This window comes from Sceloporus occidentalis, unplaced genomic scaffold (genome assembly GCF_023333645.1).
Source record: "Sceloporus occidentalis isolate IW3139 unplaced genomic scaffold, rSceOcc1.0.p SCAF_4, whole genome shotgun sequence".
Taxonomy (NCBI): domain Eukaryota; kingdom Metazoa; phylum Chordata; class Lepidosauria; order Squamata; family Phrynosomatidae; genus Sceloporus; species Sceloporus occidentalis.
In genome coordinates, this window is record NW_028316984.1 from 79,729,573 (window position 1) to 79,744,864 (window position 15,292).

The 15,292-nt window shown below is 45.3% G+C and overlaps 1 protein-coding gene across 5 annotated transcripts in view; it reads left to right on the forward strand.

Moving 5' to 3' along the window:
• Positions 1-1,041: 1,041 nt before the first annotated feature.
• LOC149314071 (dnaJ homolog subfamily B member 2-like) overlaps positions 1,042-15,292 on the forward strand; it is a 29,507-nt gene continuing 15,256 nt past the window's right edge. For 4 of the 5 annotated variants that reach the window (XM_089520468.1, XM_089520466.1, XM_089520463.1 and 1 more), the window contains exons 1-4: positions 1,042-1,149; positions 4,448-4,515; positions 10,693-10,784; positions 15,043-15,152. In XM_089520468.1, coding sequence (XP_089376594.1) covers positions 10,720-10,784; positions 15,043-15,152 — 175 coding nt within the window. In that variant the 5' untranslated portion in view covers positions 1,042-1,149; positions 4,448-4,515; positions 10,693-10,719. The remainder of the gene's footprint in view (positions 1,150-4,447; positions 4,516-10,692; positions 10,785-15,042; positions 15,153-15,292) is intronic. The other variant, XM_089520465.1, reaches the window with a different exon arrangement.

The following is a 15,292-nucleotide window of genomic DNA, read 5'->3' on the forward strand; positions in this document are numbered from 1 at the left end:
CAAGCTTCTTCAGAAGGGGATTTCCATTGCCACCCTCTGAGGCTGAAACAGTGTGACTTGCCACCCTGTGGGTTTTTATGCTCGAACAGGGATTCTGACCCTGCTCACTAGAGTTGTAGCCTGACGCTCAAACCACACCACCACACTGAGTGATTTAGCCTTCAGAGGAAGGCCACATGCTTGATGGACTCTATTAAGGAGGTCATGGGTTTGAATTTGCAGGAACTAAGCAGAGCAGTGGAGGACCAGGGGTCTTGGAGATGTCTCACCAACAGAGTAGCCATGGGTTGAGATTGACTCAAGGGTGGCTAACAACAACGTCACAGAGAACTGGTGGCAGAACAATTGACGTGGTCTCCATTGTGCCCAATATGGACATGATAGCTCTGTTTAAATATTTGAAGAGATGTCATACTGAGGATGGAGCAAGCTTGTTTTCTGCTGCTTCAGAGAACAGGACCCAGAACCATGGATGCAAGCTACAGAAAAAGAGATTCTAGAAAAGAGCTTGGGAATTCATCCTGGACTGAAAGGTAGGGACATATGCAAGATGATCATGTATATTTTATAGGGTGACTGGATGCCCTCCTTTCCCTCCAGGCCATGTCCTACATTTCCGCCTTCTATCCAGGAGGACTTCCCAAATGCCCTCCATTTGGAGCCTAAGAAGCATGAATTTATATTCATAGGAGTGTTTTTAGCTTTTGTTTGGGGATGTCCTATACAGTATAGGGCATTCCTATGTTATATATTCCTACAAAGGTAGGGACATATGCAAGAGGACCCTGCATACAGCATGGAGCCATGGCAGTGAAAGCAGGGGTCAAGAAGCTGCCTGCGGTGCAGCTGAGACAAGCTGGGAAAGGCGTGCCTTGTCCAGAGCCTTCCAGCGCCGCCTGGACCAAGGCCTCTCTCTCTCTCTCTCTCTCTCTCTTTCTCTCTCTGCCTTACCTCACCAGTTCAAAGTGCGAGATTGTGGCGTCACAATGGAGCCAGGCGTTCTATTGGCCGCAGCCTCTGTCCCTCTGCGGAGCCTGCCACTGTCCTGCCTGCCTCCTTGCCTGCCTCCTTTCCCTTTGACAGCGGAGGATCCCTGTGGCCGGTAGTGGGCCATGCTCCAAGCCGGAGGAAGCCTCCTGGAGTGGTGAGGTAGGTCCCCCAACAGAAAGGAAGATCAACCCAGCCTTCTTAGCCCTGCTCCCCATGGAGGACATTTGGGGATCCCTCCTGGACAGAAGGAGGACATGGAGGACAAGGCCTGGGGAAAGGAGGACGGCTGGTCCCCTTGCATGCTGCAGAGCTTGCTTTCTGGGTGTGTGGGGGGGGGTAGGCTGGGAGGCCCCCGCTTGCTCCCTCTGCCCACCCACCGACCCCTTTTATAGCTATATCTAGTCTGCAAAAAAGCAAATGCGGAGAGATTGGGATTTTGCAACGGGGGGAAGGGGAAATAAAGGGGCATCCTTTGAGAGCAGGATCAGAGGTGTCCTCACCGCCAAGGAGGACCAGGCATCGCAACATCCAGAGTCAAAGGGAGGATAGGGCCACAATAAAAGCTCAGATAAATAGAAGAATAAAATCCATGCGTTTTAAGTGATGCTCAGAATGGGAGGACATTGGGGAATTCCTCCTGGACAGAAGGCGCAAATGGAGGACGTGGCCTGGAGGGAAAGGAGGACATCCAGTCACTCTGACTATATAGCCACCTATACAATTCATATTCTCATAGGAGTGTTTTTAGCTTTTGTTTGGGAATGTCCTGTGTTATATAGGACATTCCCAAACAAAAGCTAAAAACACTTCTGTAAATATGAATTCATGCTTCTTAGCCCTGCTCCAAATGGAGGACATTTGGGAATTCCTCCTGGACAGAAGGCGGACATGGAGGACATGGCCTGGAGGGAAAGGAAGACGTGTCTGGCCACCCTGAGCCCCTAAAGTCAGAGAAATGACATGAAGGCACACAACAACAACAACAACAACAACAACAACAAGGAGAAGCCATTGAAGTGGTGTCTGACTGCATTCTTGCAACAGTGCTGCTGCACCTCCTGGGAGGACGGGGGTGTTTTTTTCTTCCCCAAACTGAAAATAAATAAATAAAACAAACCAATACATAAAATGCAAGTGAAAAATGCCTTTGTGATGCAAGGGTGCTGGGAGGGCGGCTGGGGCTGGGTTTGCGCTGTCCGGCCCAGGAGAGAAGGCTCCAGAAGCAGCAAGGCCATCATTGCTAGCCTGGGACTGAAAGGGGGGGTGGGGAGATCCAAGCAAGGGCAGCGCAGGGCCCAAAGCCCAAAGGGAGGCCTTTGGATGAATCTGGAGGAAACAACAACCCACAGGATTCCCAAGAGGCGTAGGAAAGCAGGGGAGTCAATGCCTAACATTTCAGTAGTGTTTAACCAGTGCAAAGTGACATTGGTGGGAGGGGAGAAAATGGTGGTTCCTTTCCCCTGTTAAAACCCCACTCCTTGCAAGAGTAAAGACTTATTTTCAATAGACCCTTGCCTCTCTGCCAGGAATTGGACAAGAAAAAAAAGAACTGCTCTGGTGAGGATTTCAAAAAAGTTTGTTGTTGTTGTGTGCCTTCGTGTTGTTTCCGACTTATTGCCACCCTAAAGAGGTGAACCTATTGTGGGGTTTTCTTGGCTGGTTTCTTCATAGGGTTCCCCCCCCCCCCCCATGGCCATCCTCCGAGGCTGAGAGAGTGTGACTTGCCCAAGGTCACCCAGTGGGTCTTCATGGCTGAGCTGGGATTCAAACCCTGGTCTCCAGAGTCAGAGTCCAACGCTCAAAGCACAACAGCAGGCTGGCTCCTTTTCAAAGAAGTAGCCCTGCTAATCTCCTGCAGTTGTAAAAAAAGAAAAGAAAAAAAGGAAGGCTGGAGAGGAAGAAAGGAATGTGGCAGCATCTTTAAACTGGTTTGTTGCTTTCACACGTCTGTACTAACAGAGCACAGTAAAGATGTAAAAGACCTGTATCACCTTGCACAGCCCTTTGAAAATGTAGAGTAAGGGATACAATTGGCATTTTTTCTGGATCCTATGATATTTGATTCTACTCCCACAATTGTATAAATATGCTTTGTTGGTTTGTTCCTTCGAATCATTTCTGACTTATCTTGACCTTAAGGCGACTGTATCATGGGGTTTTCTTGGCAGATTTCTTCCTCTGAGGCTGAGAGAGTGTGACTTGCCCAAGAAGACCACACAGTAGGGTTCATGGACAAACTGGGATTAGGACCCAGTTCTCCAGAGTCTTAGTCCAACATTCAAACCACTCCACCACCAAGGCTTTAATATCACTCTACTACATCAGAAGTGGGTTTCTGTCTATGAAAGCTTGGGCTAAAATAAAAACTGGTTAGTCTTAAAGGTGCTGCCACATTCCTTTCTTTCCTCCCCCTCCCTTTCTCCTTTTGATCTGGTGAAATTTCAGCAGCACAATGTTTACAATGCACTTTGGGGAAGGGAGTAAGGAGGTGATCAAATCTGTGAAACTTGAATTTGCACACAACACAGCATGGAAGGTTCCTCCTCCTTTCCTTGCTAGTTATGGGGAGTTGATGTGGTCCATTGGGTTGCCAGTGTTCTTTGGAGCTGCTTGGTGACCCCAGAGTTTGGCCTGGAAGCATATCTGGCTGATGTTGTTGAGGGAAGGGCATGCTGCAGTTACAAGCAGGGTGCACAGGGACAGTGGGAGACTTTCCACTGCATTTGGGATGCTTTGCATAGCCCCAGAGTATTGGAAATGGCCTTGGGGAAAGAGTCACAGCTCAAATGGAGCGACTCTGACATGTTTCTCAGTTTTGATTTGGGTCTCTGGAGGGAATGAGGGACATTTAGGTCCAAATCCTGTTTGAAAACTCAACTAGAGTAGGCCAATTGAATTAGTGAGATTTGCCATCATTACTTGTTTACTAGATTTACTGTGTTGACTGACTATTCAGCCATTGATTTAATGGGGCTATGAAAATAATAATAATAATAATATTTCTTACCTACCTGTTCCCATAGATTAACAAACAAACAGCATTAGTTAAATGCTGTAGTGGAGTCTCCTTCTTTGGAGGTCTTTAAGCAGAGGCTAGATGGCCATCTGTCGGGAATGCTTTGATTTGGATTTCCTGCATGGCAGGGGGTTGGACTGGATGGCCCGTGCGGTCTCTTCCAACTCTATGATTCTATGATTCTATGATTCAGTGAAAACACTGCTAGAGTGTGGTGGAGTCTCCTGCTTTGGAGGTGTTTAAACAGAGGCTGGATAGCCATCTGTCAGTAGTGCGTTGATTGTGTGTTCCTGCATGGCAGGCAGTTGTACTGGATGGTCCTTGAGGTCTCTTCCAGCTCTATGATTTGGTGATTCTATGCAACAGAAGATCCAGGCCTTAGTGTGGGAAGGAGGTTTTATGTATGAATCCTAAGGGAATCTTTCTGCTTCTTTCTCAAAGGAGGAAACCCTCTTCCCTCCTGTGGAAGCCACCTCTTCTTCTGCTCCAGAAAAACCAGTGGTGAGAAGGTAAGGGCAGGGCCCTGGAGAAAAGTGTCTGCCCAGCTGGCAGCCCTGGAGCAGCCAGAGGGTAGGGCTGTTGCATGCTCAGCAGAGAGACAGAAAATGGAGTTTGGGCCTTTACAGAGCTATTGAAGGGGATGGAGCCCTGTTCACCTTTTAATCTGGTCTCCTGTCCTAGGAGAGGAGGAGACAAAGTCCTGGGACAGGCTGAGATTTGGGATAGGTTTTTACATCACCTCTAAATTTTGGAGAAGACACATGGGGAAGAGTTTGATGTTGCTGTGTGCCTTCAAGTCATTTCTGGCTTATTCTGACCCTAGGGAAAACCTACCATGGCTTTTTCTTGACAAGATTTGTACAGTGGGGATTTGCATTTGCCTTCCTCTGAAGTTGAGAGAGTGTGACTTGCCTAAAGTCACTCATTGGGTTTCCATGGTCGGGTAGGAATTCAAATCCTGATCTCTTGGAGTCCTAGTCCAAGACTCAAACCGCTACATTATGCTGGCTCTGGTGGGAAGAGTGGATAAGCCCAAAGGAATTGGGGGCCCAAGAGAAATTAGATATCTTGAATTAGATATATTAAAGGCGGAGACGGGTTGCTCAAAATGCTGAGTATCATCAAAAAAAGGAAGGATCATATTAGATTTTAGATTAGTTAAATCAGGAAAAGAGCAGGTTGTATATATCGAGGACTCAGGAACAAAGAGCTGTGCATCCGCTTACTAGACTTATTGCAAGGTACAACTAGCCGACAAACCTCCAACATCATGTTGAATGCCTGAGCTGAAGCGTCCAACCAGGCCAGAGTGTTTCTACAAGCCAGTAAGCTAGCTGAACCTCAGAATGGGACTGCATCATGATTTGATTTATAACCCTCCCTTCCTCGGTGGTTTTCCTGTTTGGTGTTGCCACTGCAGCTATTCTTGCTCCTCCGGCAAGCTTCTAATCTCTTTTAGAAACGTAATGGCTGCTAAACCGCTTAATGCATAAAGATCTTTAATGAGGAAGGTCTGGGGCAGCAGCATCCATTAGATGCAGTGGGGCTGGGTCAGCTCAGGTGGATGTTCTGCTCTTTGGTAGGATGGTTCCCCAGCAGGACCCCTGTTTCCCTGGGGTAGGGCCGAGTGACTTGCAGACCTCCCTATGTTTTAAACCCCCTAGTTTCTCGTACTGTTGGCCTTGTGGGCTATGGATAATGGGAGTGGCAGTCCTGTAATGCCTGGAAGGCTAAAGGTTGTCCACCTCTATCCTAGGCTCTAAGGCCAAAGCCACAGAATGATCAGAGGGGTTACTGCACTGTGCTGAAATATGAACATGTGGATGCAGCTCCCTACAACAAGCCCTTTGTTGTGAAGCATCTTTCCATTTAGTTGAAGCAGTTTCCACCACAGTAGGCATCAGGTGACTGCAGCTCAAATAACACCAGGAGGTTCCCATGCAGAGCTGACCTCACATAATAGTTTTCCTTTCAAGCAGCAATTGTAGCACTCTGGTTGCACATCTACATTGGGGTTCTGGCTCCACATTGCAGTCAGAAAAAACAGTTTGGGGTAGCTATAAGGCCTCTTTGGGCACCAGGAGGTATCAGCCAAGTTTGCTGTGTTATTGTATAGGGGTTTGTTTAGAATTAAAACATCTCTGATGAACAATGAAACAGGGACCATCCAAAAGCCTTCTGTTGTATCCTGTCCTGTTTTTTGATTATGAACATGTACATAGTTTTAGCCACAAGTTTCCTCGAGAGCCTCTTGTAAAACCAGATGTCTTTCCACCCACCTAAGGAGGGAGTGGCACCCAAAGAATAATCTAATGCTGTTGCTGATGGTCACTTGTTCTCTTTTTAAAAAGACAGCAACATCGTATCATAGGACAGCCAGTTGTTTTGATTCAGGATTCTGTGGTTGGAAAATAGTTGTCCCTGCCCCTCCTCAAATTATTCCCTCTTCATAAAGCCATTAATTCCCTGCAGCAACACTTCCTGGCAGTTTGGACACTATGGCAGGTTACAGACTACCCGTTTGGGGCGGCCTGCACCCGCCCCTTTCCCCGCTGTATTGGGGCCTCAGCTGCCAGACTGGCAGCCTCAGAGGCCCCAATCTGCCACTTTCCAGGCCGCGGGGAAGCGGCAAAAGGCCGCTTCCGGGCGGCCTGTAAAGGGGTGTCCTTGGGGCTTCAAGCCCCAAGGACACCCGGCAATGACAGGCAGGAGGAGAAAGGGGCCACTTGGCCCCTTTCTCCTCTGTGTCACTGGGTGCAGCCATGTAAAGGCTGCGCCCAGCAACGCAAACCCCAGAAGGAGCTCCGTTTTGGAGCTCCTTACGCCGTGGAAAGGGCGCTCTAGGCGCCCTCTCGTGGCGCAAAGACGTCACATCCGCACCGCCTCGTTTGGAGGCGGCGCGGTTGTGACGTCATAATGGCAGTGGCCGTGTGGAACGGCCGCTGCCATTTTGTGCGCGCTCTACGCGTGCTAGGGTTGGGAGCATCCGGAAAGGACGCTCCTTTCTAACCCTAGTACGCACAGAGCGCGTACTTTTAGGCCCATCTGTAACAGGCCTAAGCTAGTCAAAAAGATGTACTGGTTATACTACCTGGATTAGCATCTCAGTCGCCTCCCACTGACTACCCTGTCTTGTCCGTTTTAATAATCTTAACTGTATTGTTTTATTGTTATTGTTTATCGTTGTGATTTATTGGTTATGGTGGGTGGGTGGGTTTATGGGGCATTGTATTTTATTGTATTTTAAAAATTTTAAATATTTTTGTAAGTTGCCTCAATCTCCTTAGAGGTGGGGTATAAATAAAAATTATTATTATTATTATTATTATTATTATTATTACTATTACTGTTCAGATTAAGGAAGATAGTAAGAAGGCAGTGCATGAAACTGGGATCTACCATGTTTAACTTGATGGACATTTATTCCCCTTTATGGAATGGTGAGGATTTGGATCTTTTGGAGAATACCTTCACAAAGATATATGAAGTTATTTTTCATTCCAATCCAGCCCATGTTTACTTAGAAGCAAGGCCCACTATGTTTGCTCATTTCTGTTACCAAGTAAATGTGTGTATGTAAGATTATAGCTGGACTCTTATATCTGGGTCTGGAAGTTAGCATCACTGAACTTGGAGGGGTAGCCATGCATAGGATTACAGTATCAGAGCCCAGTCTTAAACATGTTTACTTAATGATCAAACGCCCTGTGTTCAGAAGGGTCTTTGCATACTGGTAAGTATGTACACCCAAGATACACATACTGCAACCCACACAGACAATCCGTGTGTGGTTGTAGGATCTTACTCACTTTTTCTTGCAGCCCAGCTTATCGGCTGCAAGATAAGCCCTGTACACACAACGAGAGAAGGTACACGTGTGGATTTGCCCTCTGACCAATGCTGGATGCAGCCCTTGCAGCTGAAGAGCTTGACCATCCCTGAGAAAGAGAATTGCAGTCTTAGGCTGGTGCACTAATTTGGCATAACTACACTAATTTAGGTGATAGCACCAAGAAGCAGGGGAAGAGGTCTTGGAGGCCGTGGCCTTGAAGGAGGTCAGGCACTGGAGAAGTAGCCTGCTTGGAGCTGGTAGATTTTGTATGCATTCTTTCATTGCCATTGCACTGTTCTGGAAAAAGTGCAACCATTAGCATAGTGCACCGCCTGGTTTCTGGCCTTTATCTCTTAGCTCAGCTCTTCTGAATGTCACTTGTCTCTGAAAACAGCCATGATGTGAATACTGATTGTTGTAATGCTTTGCTTATAAATAATTTGGGACTTAATGAAAAATGAAATCGCTTTATGAGGAGACTGGGGAAGTGGAGAAAGAAGAGAGAGAAGAGAGAGAAGGGAAAGCTACTTTTTATTTGCATGTATTTCATTTACTAGTAAATTTTACACATTTAAGGTGCAGACTGGTGGGAGTTGTGGGAAGGCTTATGCTGTAGGCGTACTTAATTGGGAGCAAGCTCCACTGAGCACAGGAGGGGCTTGTTTCTGAGTTGACAAGCACTGGATCATACAGCATGCTTAGCTGAAAGCGGAACAAATTGCAACTTTAGCTCACAAAGAGCATTTTGCAAAAGAGGACCAGGCTTCTGCACTTTTAATAATTGTATAGAATAAGGGATTATATTTGTATAGAAGAATTGGCAGGGATTTTATCTGAAATTCTCTTTTCTGCACATCTGTGAAATTTGCAGAAGGCTAGTATTTTTGTATTTGGCCATCCTGTTTCTTATGTGAGGCTCAATATACTTTTGAGATTTTCTCATGTGACCCATGCTGCCAGTGAGAAAAAGAAAATGCAAGAAGAATTCATGTGAGAATGAGTGTTCATTTCTAGTCAGTGTAGGCATTACTTTCACTCTGCAAAGCATTTCAAAGAAGAGGTACTTTATAAAACTCTTTGTGCAAATGCCTTACTGCTTTTTGGTTCAACATTGTGATTGATTAGATGCCAGGCTGTGCCTGCCCATGCTGTTTTCTGGAGTTAACCTTGACAGTTTAGAAAACCTTTCCCCAAGCTGCTATCCTTCAGATGTGGTCCACTTGTACAACTCCCATCGTGGCGGAAAATGGAACAGTACAGGAAGAGCCTTGCTGGATCAGACCAAAACCCTGTCTGGTCCAGCCTTCTATTCTCACAGAGGGCAGCTGGATGCCTCTGGGTAGCCCACAAACAGGACAAGAATGTGACAGCAATCTCCTGCTTATGCCCTCTAGCAACTGGCATTGGAAGGCATACTGCCTTCTACACTGTAGGTAATAAATAGCCCACATGGCAAAAATATGCTGATATTTTTGCCTTTCATAGACTGTTTATTCCAGAGGTGGTCAAAATCCAGCAATTTGGAGAGCTGCTGTTTATCCTTAGGCTCAGTTATTGATCTAAAATAAAACCAAGGTAATGGTTCAAGATGGTCCATAGGATTTGGGGAGATGAATATTAATGTGCCAGTCAGGATGAGAAAAACAAAATTGCATTTTCAGTGCCTTCTTCATGAAGTGAAGGGAGGTGGAGAAACAAGAGGGCACTTCTTATGGCATCTCTGGCTGTGACCAGGGATAGACTTCCCTGCCATTGGAAGCTCTCTGGGATTTCCTTAAAGAGACTCATGTAGGTGACAAAAGGCAGTCAGGTACCTTGAATTGCTTGGTATGGCAGACTATGCTCTCTCCCTGACATTTCAGTTCCTGCATAGCTTTGAGGTTTCCCTATTTAAAAAATTGGTGTAACAAGAATAGCAATACCAATTACATTTCTATACCACTTACCAATATACTAAGTGGTTTACAAGCTGGGTACTCATTTTAGTGACCTACAGAAGGATGCCAGGCTGAGTTGACCCGGAGCCCCTGGCTGGTTTTGATCTCACAACCTTGTGGTTTGTGAGTGAGTGGCTGCAGTGCAGGCATTTAAACACTGCACCACCAGGGCTCCTATAATGTTAAAGAATGTTAAAAGGTTTGACTCAAGAGGAGTTGGTTAATTTTAAAAAGACATCTAATTTTTTTTTGAAGTTATGTTTCGGTGGGTGTTTCTGTGACTGTGTCTTTTAGGCAAGGTAAAGAAAGCAGACAGAAAGAAAATAAATTCTTTTGTAATGTGATGCTGGAGAAGAACGCTTAGGATAGCCAAAAAGACAAACAAATGGGCCCTTGAACAGATCAAGCCTGAACTCTCCATGGAAACCAAGATGGTCAAAACTGAGGTTGTCGTACTTAAGCCACATCATGAGTAGGTATGAATCATTGGAAAAGACAATAATGCTAGACAAGGTAGAAGGCAGTAGACAGACAGGAACCCTGCATGCCAGAGTCATGGGCAGGAATTTGAACGACCTGAGCAGAGCTGTGGAAAATGGAGGTTCTTGGAGATGTCTCATCCACAGGGTCGCCATGGGTAAGAATCAACTTGAGAGCAGCTAACAACAACAGCAACAACAACAATTCACAAGTATGAAGAGGGAGGGAAAGAGAAGATTATAACACAGTGGTTCACCAATAAAGGTGTTTGCAGATTCAGCTTCACTTTTGAAGCCTGCATGGCCTGTCCAGTATTAACAAGATTGCTCTTTTGCCTTTCCTCAAGTCTCAAATACAGCTTCCTTCCCAACTGCTGGCTACCTTGTGTTCATCCTTCCTGGGAAACATTATAACATACCTTTTTCTTCCCACTCCAGTTTCCCAGCTCATCATAACCAGACACCATGGTGGATTACTATGAGGCACTGGGAGTGCCCCGCAGTGCCTCACCGGATGATATCAAAAAAGCGTAAGTTGTATTCCCTTGATTTCTACCTGAAGCCACTGGGACTGACTGCTAGGAGTCAGTCCCATGATAACAATTCAACCCCATGTCTCTCTCCTGTTGGATCCTAGCATTTGTAATTTGGTGAGGTATTTAGAATTCTTTGGGAGATATTTCTTTGGGAGAGTTGAAGTACATTTCCCAAGATTCCGTAGAATAGTACAGTGACATTTAAAATGGTATCAAACAGCTGTAGCTCTGTAGTGTGGATACACCCTAAGTGATACTTTTCATAGGACTTTATCACATGAGGAAAATTGGAAGGTTAAAGTGGCCCCAATGCAGGGTCATTCGGGGTATTAGGGACAACTTCACAGCTGCTTATCACATAACACTGCCGCAATCAGGACAGAATCCAGGGAGAATGTGAGGGGAATCAAGAAATGAGCAAATTCGCAAAACTACTGTATTTACATGTCCATTTTGCTTGTGAATTCACTCTTTTCGCAAAATGCCAGCCGTGTGGAAAGCAAGCCTCCGGATGACTCCTGTTTCCAGATTTTCCAGCGTCCCTTGCTGTGTCAGGGAGAGGAAGGCAGGCTTGTGCTTAAAAGGATACACACACACTTCCCTCGCCTCTTCTACTGGAGGCTCTAATAAAGAGCTCAGCTGCTGGAGAAGGCAGAGAGAAGACGTTTTGCCATTCCTCCTGGATAGGAGGGAGAAGTGGAGGACATGCCCTGGAAAAGGAGGGCATCTGGGAGTGTCATCCCTCACTGGAATCAGGCAGGCTTATGGACCCAGCCCTCTCCTTTCTCTCTCTTGTGTGTGTGTGTCTTTGTGTGTGGTTTTACGGAGGGAAGCCTTATTCTGCCTTCTTCTGACACAGCTTCTGGGACTTTTGGGGCTTCTGGGGCAAAGGGGATTCCCCCCCCAGGTTCCTCCCCTCCATAGAGCATGTGTGTGTGTGTGCACACGCGCACTTGTGGAAATGACAGTTTGGAGCATGCGCAGAAAAGGTATTTCTACACTAGCAATGGGGATTTGTTTGTCTCCTTTTGATACCCAAATTCGAATCTGACCCTAAGTAACATGCCTTTAACCCCTTCTTGTGCTCTTGTGTGTGATAACCATTAGCAAATGGGCTTGCTTTTGTAGGATGCCAGCACTTTAGCCATTTTGGGGATTGAGGTACATAGGTCTATGTGTGGAAAAGTCCATAATCTTGTGCGAGTGTGATGGTTGAGTGTGTGCCAGCATAGTATTGGTGATATATGGTATTGTTGGCATAATGTTCCCAGCGCTAGAATAAGGTAGAAGATAAAATACTTACTTTTAAGGTAGAATAAGGTAGAAGATAAAAGTAAGTATTTTTCTTTGAGTAAGTGGCCAAGAGAAGGGACATCTGAGCTTTGCCCTTTCCTGTGGACAACTCAGTAGTTGTTGGCTTAAATCAGGGGGCAGCAACTCATAGGAGAAGGAGACAACATTTGTCTTATTTCTTCAGCCCACTGGGCCCTGCTGTTGAATTTGCTGTTTTGTTGTAAAGGCAAAAACAGCTGCAATTTACTTTGAAAACAAAACCTGCAGGGTTTTCAAAGAAAATTCTGTCTCTTACAGGTGTGGCAACAAATTTGGCAATTGCAATGGTGAAGTTTTGTATGGTATTTGATTTTTTAAAAGAGAAATTTGAAAGAAATAAACCAGAGTTGGACAAGGAGTAACAACAACAACAACAACAACAACAAATATTTATTTATATCCCACCTCTTCCGCTTTGAGGATTGAGGCGGGTAACAGCAAAGTTAATACAATATACAACAATAAAAACAACAAGCTCCACAAGACCCCAACCCAACCTTCCCTCCCAACTATAAAATTAACAGTAAAAGATGGTTAAAAAGTACATAACAATACATCAAAATTAAAAAACAGAAAAAAACAGACCACAAATAATAAAAATAATAAAAGGAGGGGGATTCAATTGGTTCTGGACATTATCAATCAGGGAAGGCCTGCTGGAAGAGAAAGGTTTTTGTTGCCTTTTTAAAAGCCTCGAGTGAGGATAATTGGTGAATCTCTTTAGGCAGGTCATTCCAAGTTTTTGGAGCAGTGGCAGAGAAGGACCTCCAGGAGGTCACCGCCAGTCTGGTCTTTCTAGATTGTAAGAGGTTTTTCCTGGAGGAGTGTACGGGAAGGATTGTATGGGAGGAGGCGTTCCTTCAAGTAGGCTGGACCCAGGCCATGTAGGGCTTTATAGATATTAACCAACACCTTGTACTCTGCCCACAAGCTAATAGGCAGCCAATGTAGTGATTTTAAAATAGGTGTAATATGGTCGAACTTAGATTTTCCGGCGACCAGTCTGGCTGCTATGTTTTGTATCAGTTGGAGCTTCTGGACGTGGCACAAGGGTTGCCTCGTGTAGAGCGCATTGCAGAAGTCAAGACGAGAGGTTACTAGAGCATGTACGACCGTTTCTAGGTCCCACTGCTCCAGGTAGGGGCACAACTGGCGTATCAGCCGAAGCTGATAACAGGCACTCCTGGCTGTCACATCAATCTGAGAAGACAGCTAAAGCGACGAATCCAGGAGCACCCCCAAACTGCAGACACAGTCTTTCAGGGGAAGTGAGACCGCATCTAGAACTGGTGAACGTATCTCCATACCCGGATTGGGGTTACCTATCACGAGTACCTCCATTTTATTTGGATTCAGCTTAAGTCTATTTTCCCACAGTGTCATACTAGGCAGGGGTGGGAACCATATAATCCTTCAAATGTTACTGGTTGCAAGAGACAGCTGCCCCAGACAGCATATAATCCTCCAGCATAGTCAGTGGTGAGGACTGCTGGAAGTTGTAGTTTAACATCAGAAAGGTTTGACACACACATGCATACATGAACACATACACACAGAGAGGGCCATGGACATAGTGACAGCTGATGCACGCAGCCACACCTCCAAGTGCTTGCATCACTGGAAACACACATATGCTTATCATATGATTAACACGTTTTTTAAAGAAAAGAACCAGTATGGATCAATTGCGCCCGATATTGAGAATCCATTTTGTAGCAGCCCAAATCTAGTGGGAACAACAATGAATGCATGGAAAAATGAAATGATTCGCTTCCATAGTGGGAACTATGCACCAGCCTGAATTTATTCAGTAACCTGGTGTCAGTGCGACTTGCAAACTGGTTTAGATGCAAGTGGGAATGAGCTCCCTGTATTTTGCCGAGTGCAGACTGGAACATGTCTCTTAAGAAGGCAACTCTTGGAGCAAATTATCACATGAACATATTTGTTTTGAATCTGTCTTGTCTGTTTCCTGTCCTACTGGTGTTTACATACCATTCAGGATGAATAACAAGGATTAAATTACAATAAAATTACAAAACAGCAGTGTAAATAATAAAAGTATACTGTGGCATGTATGAAGACTTACTGTCTGCTCCCTATATGAAAAACCCCATATGAAAAGCTATTGAGTAGCATGGAGAATCAGGAGCACTTCTGATGTTTTTGGTTTGCAGCTCCCATCTTTTCTAACTATCAGCACTGCTGGATGGGGCTAATGGGAATTGGTAGCCCACTATCATCTGAAAGGCCACCTTTGCTAGACAAGAGAGTCTTGTCTGAGCACTTCCTTTTGGCAGTGCTGCATGCGGGTAAGGGGGCTTGTCTTAGCAAATGGGGTTTTGACCTTTGTCTACTTTGATGCAAGCAAAGTCTCCACTGGAGAACAGACTGTAGCAAGAAGGCAAATCATCTGCTTTCAGTTGATCTGGGCTTTCTTCAGGTGGATACTGGGCACTGGGTGTCGGATTTACATAAAAGTGGACGGGGTCAATTAATTCTTCATAAAATTAAGCCTTTTGTCTTCCCGCAAGAGTAGGGACTTAGAGGGATACTACCATGATGATATGGTGCATAACATCTGATCTGTATTGTAGAAATAATGCAGTTTGACACTGCTTTAACTACTATGGATCCATGCTATGGAGTCTTGGGATTTGTAGTTTGTTGTGACACCAGAGCTCTCTGACAGAGAATATATCACAAAATTACAAATCCCAGAATTTTGTAGTATTGAGCCATGGCAGTTAAACCAGTGTCAAACTGCATTATTTCTGAGTGCAGATTAGACCTACGTCAGTTGAGCAAGACTGGGGGAAAGCAGTGGAATTGGGAAGTTGTCTGCAGAACTGAATCTCAAAATATGTACATACCACCAGAGCTAACTCATGTTGTTGTCTCTTTGATACTTTGAAATCAGATACAGGAAGAAAGCTCTGCAATGGCATCCTGATAAAAACCCAGACAACAAGGAATATGCTGAGCAGAAGTTCAAGGAAATAGCAGAGGCCTATGAGGTGCTTTCAGACAGTAAGTGGGTGGCCTTTTTATTTTCATTTCTGTCCCCCTTCCTGCCTTTTTGGCTGTTTTTCTCTACTTTGTTGCTTTCTGTGAAGTCCTTTTAACAGGCTGAGAAGACGGATCATTCCCTGCTAAAGTATAGCACAAGT